Raw genomic sequence first — 23,186 nt, 5'->3', positions numbered from 1 at the left:
CTAAGTTAAAAATTCAATAGTTTCAAAGAAAATATGAGAAAATAAAAATGTGTTCCTTAACATACACAACACACCTATGGATATTGATTTCAGGCTGAAATATTTCTTTCTTCTCCCTGTCAATGTTTGGATGGAAATGCACATGTTGTAATGTAGTTCCTGGCATTCTGCAGTAATGGAACTCTGTCCTTAATATTAAGATGGCAGCAACAGAAAAGGCAGCACCTGGGCTCCTGTAGCTGGGCTTGTCCTCTTCATCTGCCTTTTTTTTTCTTTCTTTCTCTTTCTTCTTTTCTCAGTTTTGTTTTAGTTTTAGCTTAAGTGTGCCTTCTAAAGAGAGCTGTTTGGTAGGAAGGCAGTTTCGATGGTGATTGGAGCAGCATCGTCTTCAGAGCCATTGTGGCTACAGAGTTGGCTGGCTTATGAAGCCCGGAGCGGGATCTCTGGTGGCAACATGGTATGGATTGGTGAAGCCTGGAGTGGGGACTGAGCATGGCATGGCATGGACTGGGCAGGTGAAGTCTGGAGTGGCACTCTGGGGGTGACATAGCATGGGTTGATGAAGCCTGAAGTGGGGATTCTGGGAGTGACATGGCATGGCAGGTGAAGCCTGGAATGGGGACTCTGGGGCCAGAGATGGAAAAGTTGGTCTCTCTTTGAGTTCTCTTTCTTATTTTCTGTTTTTATTTGAAATTAATGAGCTTGGTGCTGTTACATGGCGATATTATAAAATTGTCACTGTTTTTTATATTGAATATATGTGACAATAAATCATTCAATTTAATTCAATCAATTTATGTGACCTGTGCCGTTAGGCACACTCACTGCAGGCAGTTATTATACAAGTATTTGTAGGATAGACAGAGTGCAACCAGAATTGGTTAAAGGGTAATATCGCCATAGTCCTAATGGACCATAGAGCTGCTCTCCCATTAGAGAGAGAAGACCGGTAGTGGTTTAACCTGGGCATCAACATGGCTCAGACGAGGGGTGAGTTGAGAAGGAGATTACATCAAAGTGACCTCAGCTGGTGCAGGAATTGAGCCCATGCTGTTGGCATCCCTTTTACATCACAAACCAGCAGTCCAGCCAACTGAGCCACCCATTCTCATCCCACTTTCCAGCACTGGTCCATCAGCTTATAGCTTCAGGAATTTGGGTGTAGCTCCAGTTCCTTTTAAAGAAGTTTTTCTGCCTCAACAGGACAGTGAATTCCAGTCACCGAACAATCCTCTGGGTGAAAAAGATTTTCCTCATATCTGTTCTAATTCTACTACCGTAAATCTGTGCCCCAATGTGTCTTCAATACGAGGGGAAATAGGTCTTCCCTGCCCACATGATCCATGCCCCTTGTAATTTTGGACTTGTCAATAAAATTGCTCCTCAGTCTCCTTTGTCTAAGAGAAACAGCCCGAGCTTATTCGGTCTTTCCTCATGGTTACAATTTTCAAAACCTGGAAACAATTTTGTAAATCTCCTTTCACTCTTTCTCTCAACAATTATTGTATTGTGGTGACCAAAATTGTATGAAAAACTCAACCCATGGCTTAGCCAGTGTCTTAGGTGGTTCCAGTATTAGATTCCTGCCCTGGTATTCAGTACCTCTGTCAATGAGGGAAAACATCCCCTTGCATTCTTTATCACCTTATCGGCCAGTCCTGTTGCCTTCATGGACTGGTGGGCATGCACTCCAAAGTTTCTTACTTTCTTTTCACTTCTCAAGAACCTTTTGCTTATTAGGTATTTTCTTGCTTTGTTTGCCGTCCCCAACTGCAAAGCTTCTGGTTTGAATTCAGTTTTCTGTCAACTCAATCAAATCTTTGATATCTTCCTCAAGTAGACAGTCAACCTCTTCATTATCAACTACCTAATCAATTTTGTGTCACCTGCAAATATCCTAGCCACGCCAGCCACAACTGAGGCCTTTGGAACACTACTGGAAACCATTGTTCATTCACAAAACTTCTGTTGGCCATTACTCTCTGCCTGTATAAAAATATGGACTTTAATGAATTCAAATTCCACGAGCAGCCATGGATTTGTACCAATGTCCCCAGTGCATTAGAGCTGTGGATATTTAGGATCTGAAACGAAAACAGAAATTTATGGAGAAACTCAGCAGGTCTAGCAGCACCTGTACAGAGAGAAACAGAGTTAACATTTCAAGTCCAGCGATCCTTCATAACAGTTCTTAAGAAAGATCACTGGACCCAAAATGTTAACTCTGCTTTCCTGTCATAGATCATGCCAGTTCTGCTGAGTTTGTCCAAAAATTTCTGTTTTTTGTTCCCCAGAACATTAGCCTGAGATTCTGGATTACCACTGCCACTGCAACACCACTTCCCCAGGAAATATATCACAAAGCATTATGCTCAAGTTACCCATCACTGCATTATAGCATGTGGCTCAAAGGTGTAAAAGTCCCAGACTCCATCATAACTTGGGTATGACATAATGGTGGATGCAGGCTACATTTTGTTGCTGAATAGCTTAATTTCAGCACAGACACAGAACTGCCTGTGAATGTAATATTTGTATATATTCAAGATGTAACAAATGTTGGGTCTTTCAATATTATATTGCCAACATCTAGATTATTCTATTATGAAGGATAACACAAGCATTGCCACATCAGCTACAGGTACAATGCTGCAAGAAAATCACACATTTTCCACTGTGTTGAAAAACAGCCAGATATATCAAGTAGAGAAAAGCAACAAGTATCCACAAAAGAGCCCACAGAAAGATCAAGGCTGAAAGATAATTTGCAAATATTCCAGTGTTCATCAAAAAAAAAGGAAAAAGACTGTGCTGACCATGGAAAAACCAGTGTTTTAGCTGTAGTAAGCTAAAACCACTTTCCATGCAAATGTTTAGCCTGGAGGAAGACAATAAAGCTTATTATGATTGCTGCAGAGGTGCCGGACAACATTTCTGAAGCATGCTACTGCAGAACTGTTGGTTGAAGATTTGGATGATTCACTCGACATCTTAACAAAGGGTATCAATTGGGAATTCCTACAAGGTAGTGAGTTTCACAGATCTGAGTACGGTCGGACCAACGATGATCCAGAAATGAAATCCTGGAAGGTGAAGTTGAGGCTCTGTGATGGAATGATGCTCACTGCAAGAGGCAACTTTAATCTGAATGCCCAATCCGATAGCAACAATGAAGATATGGAATTTTAGAATATAAACGCAAATTGGAAGTTATTCAATGCAGCAGAAGCAAAATCAAACGCTTGGACTGATTTTCCTAAAATCACCAGTCACATTGACTGATGAACAGACCAAGAAGTAAAATGAGACCGAAGCTAAAGCAAAGTGGTGTCCAAGACAACCATATAAATCAGCTCAAAACATTTCAAAGCTGGGCCAGAACTCAGTTCCACCACATCCCCAGGCTTCCCCGGGGCTCTCCCCACCTGTTGCTTCCCTAGGGTCTTGTTGGTCCTGCTCCCCTCATTCCTTCTGGTGTGTGCTCTTCTTGCCTTTGCCTTTGCCTCCTCTGGCCATGCTCACCCCCCTCTGGCCATGTCTGCCTCATCCCTTCAGCCCCTGCTCCCCTCACCCCCCTCTGGCCCTTGCTCTCCTCACCCCTGAGTCAGCCCACTCAGCAAATTTTAGGACTGCTCCTGCAGCTGAGTGAATGGCTGTGTGAGTGAGAATGAGTGACTGTGAGTGAGGGGAAAGTGACTGATTGATGTGACTGATCAGTGACTGTGACTGAGTGAAGGGCGAATGACTGACTGACCAGTGAGACTGAGAAACTGAGGAGGAGTGTCTGACAAATGGAGTGAGAATGATGTGCCATGCAGCAGGCTAAAGGCAATGTTAATGTAATGCAGGTGAGTTTTTCCACTGCCAACGCTGGTGGATGGTCCTGTCGGCTCAGCCAATTCCACCTCCTCCTCTCCATCACTTTTGTCCTAATGCTCCATTTTCATCAGCTTTCAGTAACACTGGCTGTTGTCAGTTTGTTGCCAGCTTCTGTCTTGATTATGCTCATGCAGACTATTTCACTTTGGAAGTAGACTGCAAGCCGAAGGCTATTGGCAGCACAGGCATCAAGTGTGCATCAAGACCAGGCAATCCTCTGTGTTTATTGTGCAATTTTGTCTTTATAATTTTTTTTGCACATTAATGAACATTTGCACCTTGATTGGATTTTCATAAATAAGTGGGTAATGTCCAGCTTTCAAACATCATAGTAAATATTTAGCAAGCTCTAGTGTCACATCCACAAGCAAGCTGTCATCCAGGTTTGTTTCAGAAAATCTAATTGATATTCAACACCAGTACTAAAAAACTACAGCAGAGCAGCCACAACAATCCTCTTGCAATGCACAAAGGTTACAGTGGGGCACTTCAGGCAATCAGTCCCCAGTCCACGGGTTGACTCTTCCTGGTGAATCACAACCAAAATTGACTGATGCAAAATGATTTCTGGTTGGATTTTGCACATGTTGAGACAGGTTACATAATATCATGGGTTTCAGTTTCATATGAATTTTTTGTTTAAAGAATGTGGATCCTTTCAATTTGGGTGATATGTTCTTCAACAAGTTGTGGTGTGGAACTAGGCAATTAGCTCACAGGCCCCAGGAAAACCACCTCATTGGCTAATTTTCAGAGGAAACAGAATGAAAAGAACAGAAGGAAAACATTCAAGCTGCCATGCCATTGTTTGAAAGAGCTCTCCACTTTGCTGTGCCCCCTTCCCCAAACTTATTAAAAACATCTTTTTCAAATACTTATTCGTTTTTCTTTTGGATGCCTTTATTGATGCTGGTTTCATCAATTTTTTTGATGGGGAAGATGAGATAATGGTATTGTAACAAAGGCCATTAAAATTAGGAAAGGGATGACAGGATAAAGATAGAAAAAAAATACGAAGCAATCCAACTAGGGGCTCATGGTATATAATAGTAACTCAGAAAATCAACAGGGAATTTGGCATAAAGTTTTGTTTTATCCAGAGAATGGTTAGAATGTGGAGCATGCTTCCACAGGAGTAGTTAAGGCAAATAACATCAATGAGTTTAACAGGTGGTTAAATACGTATGAGAGAGAAAGGAAAAGAGGGGGTTATGCTGACAGGGTTAGATATGGGTGGAGCATAAGCACTAGCACAGACCTGTTGGATTTGTCAGCTGGCTGTTAATCATTTAAGCTGTACTTTCAATATAAAAATTGCTGTCTCATTTAACACATGCACACATTTTTGTATGTAAATACCTTTATTGAAGCAACTGCACGGAGGCTGGTATCCTGTCACTAAGTCACCCTTTATCTACATGTGCACAATTCATGGACTCTGAGCAGCCTACTCAGAGCCAGTCCCCAGAATGAGGAGACTCTCAAAATCCCCTGTTTATTTTCTTTCTCTCTTTTTTCTTTTTAACCCCCACAGTACCGCCTAACTGCGTTAGTGCCTATTTTTTTCCCCAGCATCCATGGTGTGTGTGTGTGTGCAGGTGAATCCCCTGTTTATATCTATCAGCCAGGGGTCCCTGATTGGCCCAGGTTAGCAACCCTAATCAAGGATCTGAGTCAGTAAGATCCACCTGGCCCTCCTTCCTGTCACTATATTAATTTTCATGCTCTCAATTCTCTGCTCATGATCTTAATTATAAGCTCTCTAATTACTACCTCAACAACGATCTGGGGTGGCACAGTGGCTCAGTGGTTAGCACTGCTGCCTCACAGCACCAAGGTCCCAGGGTGACAGTTTGTGTGGAATTTGCACCTTCTCCCTGTGTCTGTGTGGGTTTCCTCTGGGTGCTCTGGTTTCCTCCCACAATTCAAAGATGTACAGGTCAGGTGAATTGGCCATGTTAAATTGTCCATAGTGTTAGGTGGATTAGTCAAAGGGGGGTGGGTTACTCTTCAGAGGGTTGGTGTGGACTTGTTGGGCCGAAGGGCCTGTTTCCACACTGTAGGGAATCTAATCAAACTAGTACTACCTTGCACTCCACATAATTAATAATTCTGCTATTAATTTATGGACTCTGAACAATATGTTTATATACCAATTACTCTTCTTTCCCTTTTCATTTCCCATCCACATCCATACTTTCCACCAAGACTATGTAGCGACATATTAATTTATTGGGAGCACTGCATTTATTGCCTTTTTAAAGCTCCTGCCAACCCCCTATCCATTCACTTAATACTGCCACTGGTTCGCTTCACATTTTCAAATGGTTGCTCAATTTAAGCGCATCATTGGCATGTTGTAGAACAGATTAAATCAGAAGAGGCTTTGTTTATATTATACAGGTCTACTGAGTCAACACAGACTTGCAAAAATGGAAGAGCATCCACAGTAAGATTGAGATGCAGTCCTGCAAATGTCGGCTCAGGAGTCATTTCAGTGCCAAGGTAATGCCTCCCATTCTATAACGACATTTGTACAGTTGTTGCCTGCATTCTCACACCAAAAATTAGAACATTTGTTGTAATACTGGGTAGTTATAAATATACCTCTCAATCAAATCAGCTGTTAAATCAATAACCAAAAAAATGAAATAAACCAGCAGTTCTCAGCTGAACAGGTACCGATATGTGAAAAGTGAATGTTGCTCAGGAGGATTCACTCAAATGTAACAATGATATACCATTTACTGCTCTGTATCATAGCAACTGAAAGCGCCTGCTTCAAATCACAATGAAACAGGATTTGTATCCAGATGGTCAATGATAATCTATCAACCAACAGCATGAATGATGAATCTGTAAATGCTCAGTTAGATAAGATGTTTTGCCTTCAGAAAACCCGGTGCTTTCCATTGTCACTTTCATAATCAGCAGTAGAAGCAGAACATTGAACAGGGAATACAAAAAGTACAAAAAGAAATGTAGAGCATCATTTTCAGTCATTGTGAATTGAATGCTCCGTGATGCCAAATTTGTATAATTGATGAACTGTAAGAGCTAACGAGACAGCACTTCAAATAAAAACAGCTCCAAACATGCAGCAGCTTGAGACTGTTGCTGGCTTCTGTTTTTTTTAATCGATATTTTTATTGAAAATTTAACATTTTTACAAGTTTACGAAAATAAAAAAATCCCAAGTATAAACATTGATATACAATTAAATCTTAAATAAATAATCACCAAAATTTAACAAAAGAAAAATACCGAGGGAAAAAACTAAACTAAACTAGCTACTAATCTAACCTACAACTAACCAGAGTGTATAATTAAGTCTCTACATTATTCAAATAAGAGAAAGAAAAAAAACCGACAGATAACACAGAAATTGGGTAGTGAGATACATGCTCAGAATGTGTTAACATCAAATGTAACAAAACCCGTATTCATGCGGGATTCCTCTCCTAAGGGGCCCCGGATCAGCCAGGTTCGCCATCTCAATAAAATAAAAGCCCTTGTTAGGATGGCCGAAATATCTGTATTTATATAATTCAAGAAGGGCTGCCATATTTTATGGAATAATTCGGTCTTTTGGTGCACTATATTTGTAAGGAAGTCAAGGGGACTACATTCCATAATTAATCTGTGCCAATTTGAAAGTCCAGGAGGGGGGCCCTCAGCCACCCAGTTTACCAAAATATTTTTCCTTGCACAGAAAGAGAGAATAGAAAATAATCTCTTCCCGTGCATATACTGGGAGGGTAAGCTCAAAAAGCCCAAAAGGAGAGATACAGGGTCCACTCTAATTTCCGTTCCTAAGATTTCTGTCAGAGCACTTGCTACTTTACTCCAATATCTACGGATCTTATGACAGGTCCATAGGCAATGTACAAGAGTGCCCATCTCTATTTTACATTTGGGACACATTGGAGATGCCCCTGCCTGAAATTTTGCCAATCGATCCGGTGCTATATGGGCCCTATAAAGTATCTTCAGCTGAATAGCCTGAGTTCTGTTGCAGATGGTGATTCTTCTGACGTTTTCCCAAATGTCATTCCACGTTTCTATAGAGATTTCTAGTCCCAAATCCTGATCCCATGTTTTAAGCAGATTGTCCATATCTCCCGATACTTCATCATGTAGTAAATGATAAATAGTACTGACGGAAGATACCCCCATTGGCCGTAGCACTCTACATTCTCTATCTGATTTATAAACACTATCTAGTAGCGTGGTCTTCTTTTGTATGTAATTTCAAATTTGGAAGTATCGAAAGAGGTCTCCATTAGGTAATCTGAATTTCTGACGCAGCTGTTCAAAAGACATCAGGACCCCTTCTTTAAATAGATCCCCTAAACAAGAGATACCCCTGGATCTCCAGAGTTTAAAAGTGGCATCTGTAAACCCCGATTGAAACCCCATGCTCCCACTATCGGAGCATAAGGGGATGTTTTATGTGAGTTGCCCTCATTTTGCCGCATTATATTCCAAGCTTTAATTGTGTTTAGTATTATCGGGTTTTACAGTGATCCGTACTGATTTTCCTCTTGTCTGAAAATAAAAGGTGAATAACTGGGCATTTTACTTGAGAAGCCTCGATGTCCAGCCAGATTGATTGCGGGTCAGACAAGACCCAACCAGCAATGTAACTTAATAGGGAACTTAACTGATATTTCCTGCTGGCTTCTGTTAAAGTGACCTCTAGTGGTAACCTCAGGATGCAACAGGACTTAAAAGAATTCCGAAAATAAAAACAAAGGATTCTGGAAATCTGAAGTGAAAACAAAAACAAAATGCTGGAGAAACTGTGTTCTGCTGAAGAGTCACTGGACTCGAAATATTAACTTTGTTTTACCCTCAACAGATGCTGAGTTTCTGCAGAGCTTTCTGCTTTTTTTGCAATAATTCCTGTTCAGATACCCCAAAAATCGCTGAATTCTTGGGATCGAAGTTCTTCAACTGTGTCAACTTCAAGGCAATTTTAACAATGAGATTTATGAAAAAAGTGACAGAATATTTTCTTAAATCTATGGAGCTTTATTGATTTATTTTAAGAGTAATATTGTACACGCACATTTAATAGATATGAGTAGGTTTCAATAGCAGTGGAAACAAGGTGCATCAAACACTTGCGGAAAAGTGAAAGATCCATTCCAGTCATTCCAGTGTGTATTGATTCAGACAGCAGTGATGGACAGAACTAGAGTTTGTAGAATCACACAATACATATCATACACCTCCAATACAACAACAGAAGTTCAGCTTGCGTCTTATGTGCATGTGAATCTCTAGTTAAATGTGCCTCACCTTAATGCAATTAAACTCCCGATAAACTTATAATTAATAGTATGTTGTCTGCTCTGGTGGTGTCAACAGAACTTAGCTTCTTGTTGGTGAAACATTTTGCAATTCACTTGTAGAATAATTATTTTCTTTCTTGATTACAGTAATGATATTATTCTGTTGACAGAAAATGCCAAGAAGGAACGTGTGATGGGTGTACATTCCACTTCCTGTGGGAAACAGCAGAGGCCTGTCCTCTTTGTTCAAAAAGTGATTACCATGAGATAATTGGAGCATGCATTAATGGAATTCAGGTATGAAGATGACAATGCTGCAGTTATTATAGATGAGTTGAAACTAGCATGCAGTATATTCTCTCACAAACACATATCAGGGAAGATTATATGATTAGTGATAATTCATTGGTATCAGCCATAGAAAAATGGATAGAGATCAATTTTGTCAGGTTTCCATCCATTTATCTTCAATAGAAGACTCCATTTGAGATTTATACAGTAGAAGGATGTATTTGCATCTGGAGTTTTAACTGAATTGACGGGAAGCCTTTGTACCAATTGTTTGACAATGCCATGTTTCCAACGCATGTATTCCCCTTCAACTTTCGACCTCTCACCTTGAAAGCGTGACCTCTTGTTACTGAATCCTTCACCCTGAGAAAACACTTGTCTCTATCCACCCTGTCTATACCCTTCATGATTTTGTAAAGCTCAATCAGGTCCCCCCTCAATCACCTTTCTTCTAATGAAAATAATCCTAACCTACTCAACCTCTCTTCTTAGCTAGCACCTTCCATACCAGGCAACATCCTCGTAAACCTTCCCTGCACCCCCTCCAAAGCGTCCACATCCTTTTGGTAATGTGGCGACCAAAACTGTACACAGTATTCTAAATGCAGCCGAACCAATGTCTTGTACAATTTTAACATGACTTGCCAGCCCTTATACTCAATACCCCGCCCAATGAAGGCAAGTATACTACATGCCTTCTTGACCACTCTATCCACTTGTGCAGCCAGCTTCAGGGTAAAATGGACCTGCACTCCCAGATTTCTTTGCCCATCAACTTTTCCCAAGGCTCTTCTGTTCATTGTATATTTCGCTCTCTAATTAGTCTTGTCTAAATGCATCACCTCACATTTTTCTGGATTGAAAACCATCTGCCACTTTTCCGCCCAACTCTCCAGTTCATCTATATCCTCCTGTATTCTCTGACAGTCCCTTATGCTTTCTGCTACTCCACCAATCTTTGTGTCATCTGCAAACTTGCTGATCATACCAACAGTGCCCTCTTCGAGATCATTTATGTATATTACAGACAACAGTGGCCCCAACACTGACCCCTGTGGAACACCACTGGTCACCTTTCTCCATTTTGAGAAACTCCTTTCAACTACTACTCTCTGTCTGTTGTTCCACCAGTTCTTCATCCACCTAGCTAGAATACCCTGCACAGCATGTGACTTCACTTTCTCCATTAGTCCACCAGTGGGGAACCTGAGATAAGAGGGGAAAAGGGACCTAAGGGGCAACTTTTTCACACAGGGGTTGGTGCATGTATAGAATGAACTGCCAGAAGAAGTGGTGGAGGCTGGTTCAATTACAGCATTTAAAAGGCATATGGATATATGAATAAGAAGGGTTTAGAGGAATAAGGGCCAAGTGCTGGCAAATGGGACTAGATTAGGTTAGGATATCTGGTCAACATGGACGAGTTGGACCAAAGGGTCTGTTTCTGTGTTGTACATCTCTATGATTCTATGACTCCATCTCCTCAGTGCTTTTCAGAGTTAACAAGCTCAAAAAGATCCTTGTTAAGATATTTTTGAAAAAAATGCCATGCTGATGCAATGGAGAATGTGCTCCTGAAGTGAGGAACATTATTGGATCCAATCTAACATAAACTTAAATTGATAATGTGTTGGGGTTCAATTTAAACAGTATTTATGATATCTGCCGCTTGCTATTTCTGCTTCCAGAAAACTACTTATGTATGGTCAGAGCCAAAACTATGTAAAGAAGGTGTTGCATTGCCAAATGAAAAAGTAGTAACTTGCAAGACAATGGACTTCTTCTTGAAGATTGGAATAATCGCAGGGACAATTACAGCCTGCTTATTAATCACCACAACGTGCTACTTTTATAAGAAAAATCAGAAGTGAGTGAATAAGATGTAATATGTCAGGAGCTTTGGCCCAGTGTTTTTGGAATGGGAAGAGAAAGGGACAATTTAGTGTAAAATGGGTAGCAAACTGTGGAAATGAGATGAAAGAGGAGATTTGTTTAAGGTGTTAGGCAAAAGTAGGGGAAAAAGTAACATTGGATGGTTTTAACTATCTCAAGGTATTTGGAAAAAAATTGCACATGCTCAAAATGTAAATTACTTAGTTCACATGAAAAGCTTCTTCCCAGATTAATATATTTTTAGTCTAGCAGGTGCCTATCATATGATAGGAGATAAATAATGATAAAGAACAACTAGGTTTAATATGAACATAATTAATTAGGGTTAATGCTAATCAAAAGTAAATGATAAGGAGCCTGGTCTGGAAAAGGGCAAAGTGCAGTGAGATAAAAATTAGCTGGTCCAAATTAACTGAGATGAAATGTTACCAAAGATGTTAACAGATTTATATTGAGATACATTACAATTTGAGACAAGCCTTATTCGAGCAAAGAATGGAAACACATTAAGGGTACAAGTTGGAAGGAAAAATGAGGAATGGTACTTTTTACACTTAATGAACAGTGACAAAAGTTGTGAAGAACGTCTGGACCGAGCAATGAAAATTCCTGTCTTTGAAAATATGAGTGCCGACAGATTAAGCCATAATAATCCAATGTGTTTTGGTAAAATGGGCATAAATTAAAGAGCAATAATGTAATAGTTAATGTGTACAGTTATAACATTGTGGACAGTTTTCAATGTCCCATTAAAGCCCAAGAAATTGTCCCAGTAAGTTCACCATAATAATACAATTTTAAAGTCTCAATGTTGTCATTAATACAATTGGAGCAAAGGAGACTGAGAGGTTATTCAATTGAAGCTTTTAAAATTATTCAACATCTTGATTTAGATCAAATCCAGAATACTTTAAAAGGGGTTGATCCTGCAACAGAGGCTGATGCTCACTCATGTTTGCTTCTGTTAGGATTGCCTAATCCAGTCTACTATCACCATCAGTGTGGCCAAACAGTAGCAGCAGAAGTGTTGTGATGGGATGAGGTGGAGAGCCCTCACATCAAGGACAGAGTCTCATGTAAGGAAACTCCCAAATAGCTCCCTCTGATGAATGCTGACTGCCTCTGTCCTTACTGAGTGCCAATCCCATAGTCATTGGCGCTTGGGTTTGTAGGTCATCTTGACTGCACAAAAAAATCCAGATACATCATGGGTTCAGGAGAATTGTTGAATTTCCTACAGTTTTTCCACCCATCCTTTGTTCCTTTCATCAGGATTTTTATTTTTGAACCTTGGGTTTCATTTGTCTGCAATCCTGCTTTCTTTCCTTTGTGTTTCATGTTTTTTTTTCAGGTTAGAAACATCTACTTTTTGTCATTTTATCATTTAGATAAATGATTTGGATGTGAGCATATAGTTAGTAAGTTTGCAGATCTGATGAAGGGCTTTTGCCCGAAACATCTATTTTCCTGCTCCTTGGGTGCTTCCTGACTTGCTGTGCTTTTCCAGTACCACTCTAATCTTGAGACTAGATTAGACAATAGTCAATCGAGCTCCTAATACAGGTAGAAGCAAATGTGAGAGAAGACCAGCTCTGATTGGAGGAACAGCTCCTTTCAAAGTTTTCCAGTTACAATTCCCTGTTTTTGAACAGCAACTTAGCATGTCTCATATGATCTCATTGATAGGCCACGTTGTGACCCATGGGCTGCTGTTGGACAAGCTTGGTATAGACGATTGAACCAAGTGTCTGTTCGTGTTCTCAAATGATAAATATATTATTTGAACATATTTAGGTTAGTTAGTTAGTCTGTCTCATGTATCTAAAATCCATAAGCTACTGCTATAACAGAGTCCAAACTTCAATAAATAAATATTATTGAATAAAGAAACTCTAAGAGTACGAGGAAGATAGCATGGTGCTGGAAGTTTCCTTATGTAAAAAATAGCCCTCAAATATTATTTGAATTCAAAATACCGAGAAATGTCTAATTCCCAAAATGACTCTGTTAAACATTCTGGGTAGCAAATGTTTTAAAAGCCATATAAAGTATCATTCTTAGAAACAATTCACATTTATACCTGAATTATGTTTAGGTTAGAGTACAAGTACTCCAAACTGGTGATGAATGCCAATGCGAAGGATGGTGAACTGCCAGCAGTTGATAGCTGTGCTATAATGGAAGGTGAAGATCTGGAAGATGATTTGATTTTTATGAGCAAGAAATCATTGTTCGGAAAGATAAAGTCGATTACTACTAAGGTATGATGGTATTTGATGACTTAACTATACTGAGTACTGTTTTGTGGTACTATTACACTTTTAAGTTTTTATACTTAACTACTGTTCAATATTTAAGCTTTATTTCAACTCGGTATAATCAAAAAGCATTTTTTAAAATTCATGTCATTGGAATTTCCAATCATTTGGACAGAATAGAATTAAGCCAGGTTTTGCATGCACTCTGAAACAGTCGAAATTTCAGTTTATAACTGTGACATAGAAAATCATGGAACTGTTATAGTTCAAGATGAAAACAACCAGAAATTTACAAGATTAGATGTCACTTTAAATTTGAACCCTGAAACTAAGTTAATGAACTTAAATATGGCTGTACATATTTGTTGTGTTGTAGAATGTGCACAAAACATTTAATTTTCATTATTTTTATTCTTACATTTTCTTTCTCTTCTGTCTTGAAGTTCCTAACTCACATTAGGAAACAGCTTCACAGAAACTAACTAATTCTCCATTATCATGTCCAACAGACTATTCCTCATGTGTGGTCTAGGTGCCAGTGGCTGTTTCATTGTGCAATGAGTGATAACTAAGTCCAATCACAATCCAACCTGATGTCTATAGTTTAAGCCCTTTGCAAAAGAAGGAATTGGATAGCAATCATGAGCAGGCATCTTGTTTGATTGTGTCCCCCACAACAGCATTTAGGGCATTGGTAATATTCATATTGCCATGCTGTTTGAGGTCAACTGGCACAACAAGTGACTTGAAAATGGCATAGAACATAGAACATTACAGCACAGAACAGGCCCTTCAGCCCACAATGTTGTGCTGACCACTGATCCTCATGTATGCACCCTCAAATTTCTGTGACCATATGCATGTCCAGGAGTCTCTTCAATGTCCCCAATGACCCTGCCTCCACAACTGCTGCTGGCAACGCATTCCATGCTCCACAACTCTCTGTGTAAAGAACTCGCCTCTGACATCCCCTCTATATTTTCCTCCAACCAGCTTAAAACTATGACCCCTCGTGTTAGTCATTTCTGCCCTGGGAAATAGTCTCTGGCTATCGACTCTATCTATGCCTCTCATTATTTTGTATACCTCAATTAGGTCCCCTCTTCTCCTCCTTTTCTCCAATGAAAACAGTCTGAGCTCAGTCAACCTCTCCTTATAAGATAAGCCCTCCAGTCCAGACAGCATCCTGGTAAACCTCCTCTGAACCCGCTCCAAAGCATCCACATCTTTCTTATAATAGGGCAACCAGAACTGGACGCAGTATTCCAAGTGCGGTCTAACCAAAGTTTTATAGAGCTGCAACAAGATCTCACAACTTTTAAACTCAATACCCCTGTTAGTGAAAGCCAAACACCATATGCTTTCTTAACAACCCTGTCCACTTGGGTGGCCATTTTAAGGGATCTATGTACCTGCACCCCAAGATCCCTCTGTTCCTCCACACTGCCAAGAATCCTATCCTTAATCCTGTACTCAGCTTTCAAATTCAACCTTCCAAAATGCATCACCTCGCATTTTTCCAGGTTGAACTCCATTTGCCACCTCTCAGCCCATCTCTGCATCCTGTCAATATCCCGCTGCAGCCTACAACAGCCCTCTATACGGTCAACGACACCCCCAACCTTTGTGTCATCTGCAAACTTGCTAACCCATCCTTCAAACCCCTCATCCAAGTCATTAATAAAAATTACAAACAATAGAGGCCCAAGGATTGAGCCCTGTGGAACACCACTCACCACAGACTTCCAGGCAGAATATTTTCCTTCTACTACCACTCACTGTCTTCTGTTGGCCAGCCAATTCTGTATCCAGACAGCTATGTTCCCCTGAATCCCATTCCTCCTGACCTTCTGAATGAGCCTACCATGGGGAACCTTATCAAATGCCTTGCTGAAGTCCATATACATCACATCCACAGCTCGACCCTCATCAACTTTTCTAGTCACATCCTCAAAGAACTCGATAAGGTTTGTGAGGCATGACCTGCCCCTCACAAAGCCATGTTGACTGCATTTAATCAAGCCATGCTCTTCCAAATGGTCATAAATCCTATCCCACAGAATCCTTTCTAACACCTTGCAGACAACAGACATGAGACTCACTGGTCTGTAATTGCTGGGGATTTCCCTATTTGCTTTCTTGAAGAGAGGAATTACACTTGCCTCTCTCCAGTCCTCAGGAACGACTCGAGTGGAGAGCGAGGATGAAAAGATCTTCGCAAGTGGCGAAGCTATTACATTTCTCGTTTCCCAAAGCAGCCAAGGACAAATCTTGTCCGGGTCTGGTGACTTGTCAATCTTAATGTTTGACAAAATTTTCAGCACGTCAGCTTCCTCTATCTCTATCCATTCCAGCATGCACACCTGCTCTTCAAAGGTTTCATTCACTACAAAGTTCATTTCTTTCGTAAAGACAGAAGCAAAAAACTCATTTAGGGCTTCCCCTACCCCCTCAGACTCCACACACAAATTCCCTATGCTATCCCTGATCGGCCCGACTCTTTCTTTGACCATTCTCTTATTCCTCACATAAGTGTAAAATGCCTTTGTGTTCTCCCTAATCCATTCTGCCAAGCCTTTCTCGTGCCCCCTCCTGGTTCTCCTCAGACCATTTTTAAGCTCCTTCCTCGCCTGCCTGTAACCCTATAGAGCTGAGCTTGACCCTAGCTTCCTCCACCTTATGTAAGCTACCTTTTTCCTTTTGACGAGAAGCTCCACCACTCTCGTCATCCAAGGTTCCTTTATCTTACCACTTCTTGCCTGTCTCAGAGGGACATATTTATTCATCACTTGCAACAACTGTTCCTTAAACAGCCTCCACATGTCTATAGTGCCTTTACCATGGAACAATTGCTCCCAATCCATGCTTCCTAACTCATGTCTAATCGCATCATAGTTTCCTCTTCCCCAATTAAATATCCTCCCATTTTGCCTAATTCTCTCCTTCTCCATAGCTATGTAGAATGTGAGGCAGTTGTGGTCACTATCACCAAAATGCTCTCCCACCACAAGATCTTGTACCTGCCCCGGCTCGTTTCCGAGCACTAAGTCTAGAATGGCCTCTCCCCTCATTGGCTTGTCAACATACTGAGTTAGGAAACCCTCCTGAACACACCTTACAAAAACAGCTTCATTCAAATCTTCTGCTCGAAGGAGGTTCCAATCAGTATTGGGAAAGTTAAAGTCACCCATTACAACAACCCTCCTACGTCCACACTTTTCCAAAATCTGCCAACCTATGCTTTCTTCCATCTCCCTGCTGCTATTGGGGGGCCTGTAGTAAACCCCTAAAGAGGTGACTGCTCCCTTGCTGTTCCTAATTTCCACCCATACTGACTCAGTAGGCAGATCTTCCTCGACAATGGAAGCTTCTGTAGCTGTGATACCCTCTCTGATTAGTAGTGCTACACCCCCTCCTCTTTTTCCCCCCTCCTTATTCTTTTTAAATGCTCTAAACCCTGGAACATCCATTAACCATTCCTGCCCCTGAGAAACCCATGTCTCTGTTATGGCCACAACATCACAGCACCAGGTTCTGATCCATGCTCTAAGTTCATCACTTTTATTCCTGATACTCCTTGCGTTAAAGCAAACACACTTTAACTGATACCTTGGTTCCTTGCCAGGAAAATCCTTCCCACTAGCTGGTCTACCTCTTGCTATTGCCTCATCTGCATCAACTCTCACCTCCGGTATAAAGCTCAGGTTCCCACCCCCCTGCCATGCTAGTTTAAACTCTCTCGAACTACTCGAGCAAACCTTCCACCCAGGACATTGGTCCCCTTCCAGTTCAGATGCAACCCGTCCTTCTTGTACAGGTCCCACCTTCCCCAGAAGGCATCGCAATTATCTACACCAGCTGCGCAGCCACGTATTAAGCTGCGCCCGCTCCCTGTTCCTCTCCTCGCCTCGCTATCTCATGGCACCAGTAGTAAACTAGAGAACACTACTCTGTTCGTCCTGCTTTGCAGCTTCCATCCTAACTCCCTGAAATCACTTTTTATATCTTCAATCCTTTTCCTGGCTATATCATTAGTGCCAATATGTAACAAGATTTCTGGCTGTTCACCTTCCCCTTATTCACCCGATCGGAGACATCCCGGACCTTGGCACCAAGGAGGCAACATACCTTCCAGGAATCCCGATCCTGACCACAAAATCTCCTGTCGATTCCCCTAACTATCGAGTCCCCTACCACGAGTACTTTTCTATTCTGCCCCCTTCCCTTCTTTGCCACAGTATCAGGCTCAGTGCCAGAGAACTGTCTGCTATAGCTTTCCTCTGGTAGGTCATTCCCCCCCTCCCCCAGCAGTATCCAAAACGGTATACTTATTGCTGAGGGGAATGGCCACAGGGGATCTCTACACTGTCTGTCTGTCCCCTTTCCTCTCCCTAACTGTAACCCATCTATCCTTGTCCTGAGCCTTAGGAGTGACCAACTCCCGGTAACTCCTCTCAATTACCCCCTCAGCCTCCCGAATGATCCGTAGTTCATCCAGCTCCAGCTCCAATTCCCTAACACGGTTTTCAAGGAGCTGGAGTCGGGTGCACTTCCCACAGATGTAGCCAGCGGAGACATGTGCCATGTCTCCCACCTGCCACATTCTGCAGGAGGAGCAAGCAATTGCCCTAGCATCCATACCTGACTTATCTGAACACCCACTCAGTACTAAAGTAGAAAGCTTAGTTCAAGTTACTATAAAATTAATGACAAACTTATATTCAATGGAGGAAGTTTAGAATGAACTTTACCTTATTAACTAGGTTAGAGGAGGAGGGTGGGTGGGAGACACTACAGTTGTAGAGTCTCGGGTTTAGCCGCCTTGCTGATCTATATGGTCACTGCTTTCCTTCCCGGCTGCCCCTCTGGTCCTCGTCACTTCCCCCGCTGCTCCCGCTCCTTCTGTGAAAGGGAAAACACCGCTGTCCGCTACCGGTAAGTAATTTTTTAAAAAATTGCCTTACCTTAGCTGCAGTCTTCCGGGTTCATCTTACCATCTTTCTGATTGTCTGGATCATGTGTACCTTAAGCAAAAACTATTCCAACTTGAACCAAATTGTGGGTAACTTCATAATTACAGAACAATTGACAAACCTTTAGATGCGTGCCTGAGAGTGTACTAAACCATGTGATGGCATTTACGTTATTCCAATTTATTTTGGCACCATAATCATTGACTCAGATTATCATAAAGATATTTCAGAATTGATTAGATTACTTACAGTGTGGAAACAGGCCCTTTGGCCCAACAAGTCTACACTGAAGTGCAATCCACCCAGACCCATTCCCCTATATTTACCCCTTCGCCTAACACTACGGGCAATTTAGCATGGCCAATTCACCTAACATGCACATTTTTGGGAGGAAACCAGAGCAAACCCACACAGAATGTGCAAACTCCACACAGTCAGTCACCTGAGGTGGGAATTGAACCCGGGTCTCTGGCGCTGTGAGGTAGCAGTGCTAACCACCGTGCCGCATGTACTAATGAAACTAAATTTCAGCATCTACTTGGATAGGAGAAATAGTGATCTTTTCTTTGCGTTGACTGTTTAACAATTAGCTCAGGACTGTGACATTAATTAACATTGCTAACCTTTAATGCTATGTTAGCTGATATATTTCTATTTGCTCCTCTCTCACATTTTAATGGATATTTTTACATTTGAACTGTCTATATTTTTTTTTAGCCTTCATATATACATGATCCTGGTATAGAAGAATGTTTTGACCTAGGAAACACAATGTTAGACTGAAGTTCAGTGTCCTCCACTTAGATAGCAATGGTGAGCAATAGATGAGGAAAGAAGCAAAACACCTGACGGTAAAATCAAGCTAATACTTAATAGAAATTAATAATGAACAAGGTGTAAATCAATAGATTCTCTTTAATTGATATTTAATGTTTAGAACAATAATAAATTTCAATAGAATCCAAGTTCTTAGGATTAGAAAACTGTGTTTAAAGTTCATTTTTCACAATTAAATGCATAATCTACATTGTTGAGGTAAAAATAGAAAGTCTTGTTGAAATGTTTGATTAAGGAGAAAAGGTTTTTTTGCTAATGAAGTCTTTCCGGGGATAGTCAGAGCACACATGACCAACATTTTGACGAAAGAGTTATATTTTGAGAAACCTTTTAAAAGTGGTGAAGGAGGTGACGAGGAACATATTTTGCACATTTCAAAGAGTAATGCCTTGGCTGTCTGCACACTTTGCTGCGAAGAGAAAGAGCACTGGGGGTGAGAGATGCTCAGGAGGCCAGAGTCAGAGGATCACAAGATCTATGGAAAAGCATGGGCTGAAGCCATGAAGGAATTCATAAACGAGAACTAGGAATTTAAGTAAGATTCACTAGGAGCTATGCAGACAATAAGAGACCACACATACATTCCAATGACCTTATTTAAACAACTGAAGCCAAAGATTTTTCATCACCTCTATGAATAGTTTATTTTGCTTAAAAAGGCTATATAGTATATGGACACCTGTGTTCCACTGTGTAATGAATGCCCATTGTTAACACTTCATCATTTTATATTTCGAACATGACGCTTCCACTGTTCATGTTCAAGTATTTTTATCAAGAGCATTTTATCTGTAGCTTATACTTAGATTTAAGAAGTTGTACTTGAATGCATGCCTGTGACAGTAAAATAAGTAGTCTACTGACAGAATGAAATTATTAGTTATTGTCAGTTGGCTGAAATTTTACACTTATTTTCTCTTACAAGGACAGACAAGCAATCAACCTTAGTGAAGTGCAGGTACTGGTTCTTCTTTTCCAAAGGCTATAATTTCTCATAGCAATGGAGGTGAAATGCAGTCATAGAATCATAGATTCATAGAGGTGTACAGCATGGAAACAGACCCTTCAGTCCAACCCGTCCATGCAGACCAGATATCCCAACCCAATCTAGTCCCACCTGCCAGCACCCGGCCCATATCCCTCCAAACCCTTCCTGTCAAGTGAGCTGGTAATCTAGTGTCAATCCAATTTCATGCTATTGGCAATCTACACATCTTTGCAGTGAATTAGGGAAAACATAAATCCTAATTTTTATATCATAACACCAGACCTAACTTCCAAAATTCTGTATTACCACTTAAATATCTGTTGTTATTTTTCAGACACCTACCATTTGTTTTAAGGCTGCACGTGTTGTCTTTTCCCAGGTGAATGGTAACCATCAGAAGCCCCTACACATATTGTTGTCCAACCACATCTATCCTGCTCTCCCCATTGTTTTCATATTTTCTCCGCCTGTGCTTACTGATCTCTGTTAGTCTGGCCCCAACAAGACCCCAAGCATACCTCAAAGACCAGATCCATTGCTGAAGGCATGTCCCCAGCCACTGCTCCTGCTGGTGCTGCCAGTCTGCAGAGTAGCTGAATCTTCAATTGGTCAGTGGATCTGTGAGATAGGAATTTCTCCTACAGAGAGACAGGAGGTTCACCTCTTGGGATTTGAAGGCTGTCACTCAAGACATTAAAATGAGTCAAGCTAACGAAGACGAGGGGTGGGATCTCACCAAAACATCTTTGAGGAGCCACCCTCTGTGTTTAAACCAGCCCACAGTGTCCAAGCCATTTGATCCATCAACTCTATACTGACTCTCTGTAGGCCACGCCTATCAGATCAATTCCCCAGTCTATCGCCATAGTCCTGAATGTTTCCCTCAAGTGTCAATCCAATTTCCTCTTGCAAGTATTGGTCATCTCTGCTCCAACCCTTGAAAGAGGCAACAAGCTACAGGTAATTATCATTCACTCTGTGTAAAAAAAATGTCTTCCCATTCCCCAGTGTCTCTTGCCTAATCTTGTCCTCCTATCAACATGATGTGGAGGTGCCGGTGTTAGACTGAGGTGGACAAAGTTAAAAATCACACAACACTAGGTTATAGTCCAACAGGTTTATTTGGAAGGACTAGCTTTCGGAGCTCTGCTCCTTCATCAGGAGTGCTGTAAATTCTGTGTCTTATGATCCTGCCCTACTGGCTACCTGACGAAGAAGCAGCACTCCGAAAGCTAGTACTTCCAAATAAACTCATATCAACAGTTAGTGCAAACACTTTGGCCGCCTTATCTTAACCTGCTATACTGGATTAGTGGTGCTGGAAGAGCACAGCAGTTCAGGCAGCATCCAACGAGCAGCGAAATCGACGTTTCGGGCAAAAGCCCCTCATCAAATGCCCTGATGAAGGGCTTTTGCCCGAAACGTCGACTTCGCTGCTCGTTGGATGCTGCCTGAACTGCTGTGCTCTTCCAGCACCACTAATCCAGTATTTGCTTTCCAGCATCTGCAGTCATTGTTTTTACCTTAACCTGCTATAATCTTGTACACTTGTGTTAAATCTTCCCTTCATCTCTTTTGATCCAAGGAGAACAACCTCAGCTTTTCCAACCCAATCTTGGAGCAAAAGTCCTTCATACTGAAGCCATTTATTATTTTTCATTCCTGATAATTCAATATCTGTTATTCATGCTCCACTTTTCCATAGCTTCTGTCATGTTAGATAACAATTTCTAAGTTAATTGATCATTTTGGGCTCTGCCTCCTTTTGTATTCTTGTATTGCATCTGCCCCTCTCTCAAAGCTCAGCCCAACAAACACGAGAGATGACATTTTTGATCTTCCATTACAGATAAAGCTATATAAATTCACACTGCCACCACAGCATTTTGGTGGTTGGATTTCATTTCTTGTTGATCAAAAACTGGCAAAATATAGACTTTATGAATATCAGTGGTTCTTTTTTTAGCTGTAGCAGAAATAAGAAAATAACTGCAAAAGAAAACCTAACTGCACGTACAAAATAGACAAAAAGCATAACATGACTGTTTCACTATAGCTACGAGAAACCAGGAGGTGTTTAAACACCTATTAGAGTCAGACATTTCCAAATTAGTCTAAGCCTTCTCTGAATTAGAATGTGAACTAATTTTGAATAAATGCAAATAAGTAACGTTTGCATTATATAATATTAGACAAAACAGTGTGAATAGTATTCCAGGTTATAACTTTATTGCTTTCTGCTCACATGGAACAACTAAACAATAAATCATGTCAACTTGCCTTTGCAAATCTCCCATGAGAAATTGGTTTCTTATCCAATGAATATGGAAATGATTTTTTCGTTTATGCAATTCTGCCTTGGAAACTATCATATTTTAGCAATCAAAATATTTAATAACTGCAGTAATATACATAATATTCAGAACAGTGTCCCAGACACCATCATCACCATCCCTGGATGTGTCCTATCCCAATAACAGGACAGACCCAGCAGTGGTGGCAGCACAGTGGTATAGAGTCAGGAGAGAGTTGCCCTTGGAGTCCATGGTTTTGACACTTTAGGTTAAACATGGGCAAGGAAACCTCCTGTCAAGTGCAATGTACTTCCCTCCCAGTGCTGATGAATTGGTACACCTTCATGTTGAACAACGCTTGAAGAAAACACTGAAGGTGAAATGGGTGCAAAATGTACTCTGCGTGGGGGATTTCAATGTCCATCACTAAGAGTGGTTCAGGAGCAGTACTACTGATCAAGCTGGTCCTAAAGGAC

The 23,186-nt window shown here is 41.0% G+C and overlaps 1 protein-coding gene across 2 annotated transcripts in view; it reads left to right on the top strand.

The window, feature by feature from the left end:
* elapor1 (endosome-lysosome associated apoptosis and autophagy regulator 1) overlaps nt 1-23,186 on the top strand; it is a 133,153-nt gene that overhangs the window by 101,045 nt on the left and 8,922 nt on the right. For both annotated transcript variants that reach the window (XM_072563591.1, XM_072563592.1), the window contains 4 exons: nt 6,283-6,384; nt 9,347-9,473; nt 11,156-11,334; nt 13,456-13,621. In XM_072563591.1, coding sequence (XP_072419692.1) covers nt 6,283-6,384; nt 9,347-9,473; nt 11,156-11,334; nt 13,456-13,621 — 574 coding nt within the window. The remainder of the gene's footprint in view (nt 1-6,282; nt 6,385-9,346; nt 9,474-11,155; nt 11,335-13,455; nt 13,622-23,186) is intronic.

Source organism: Chiloscyllium punctatum, chromosome 45, assembly GCF_047496795.1.
Source record: "Chiloscyllium punctatum isolate Juve2018m chromosome 45, sChiPun1.3, whole genome shotgun sequence".
In the NCBI taxonomy this organism is placed as follows: domain Eukaryota; kingdom Metazoa; phylum Chordata; class Chondrichthyes; order Orectolobiformes; family Hemiscylliidae; genus Chiloscyllium; species Chiloscyllium punctatum.
This window is presented reverse-complemented; position numbering and strand designations above follow the sequence as displayed.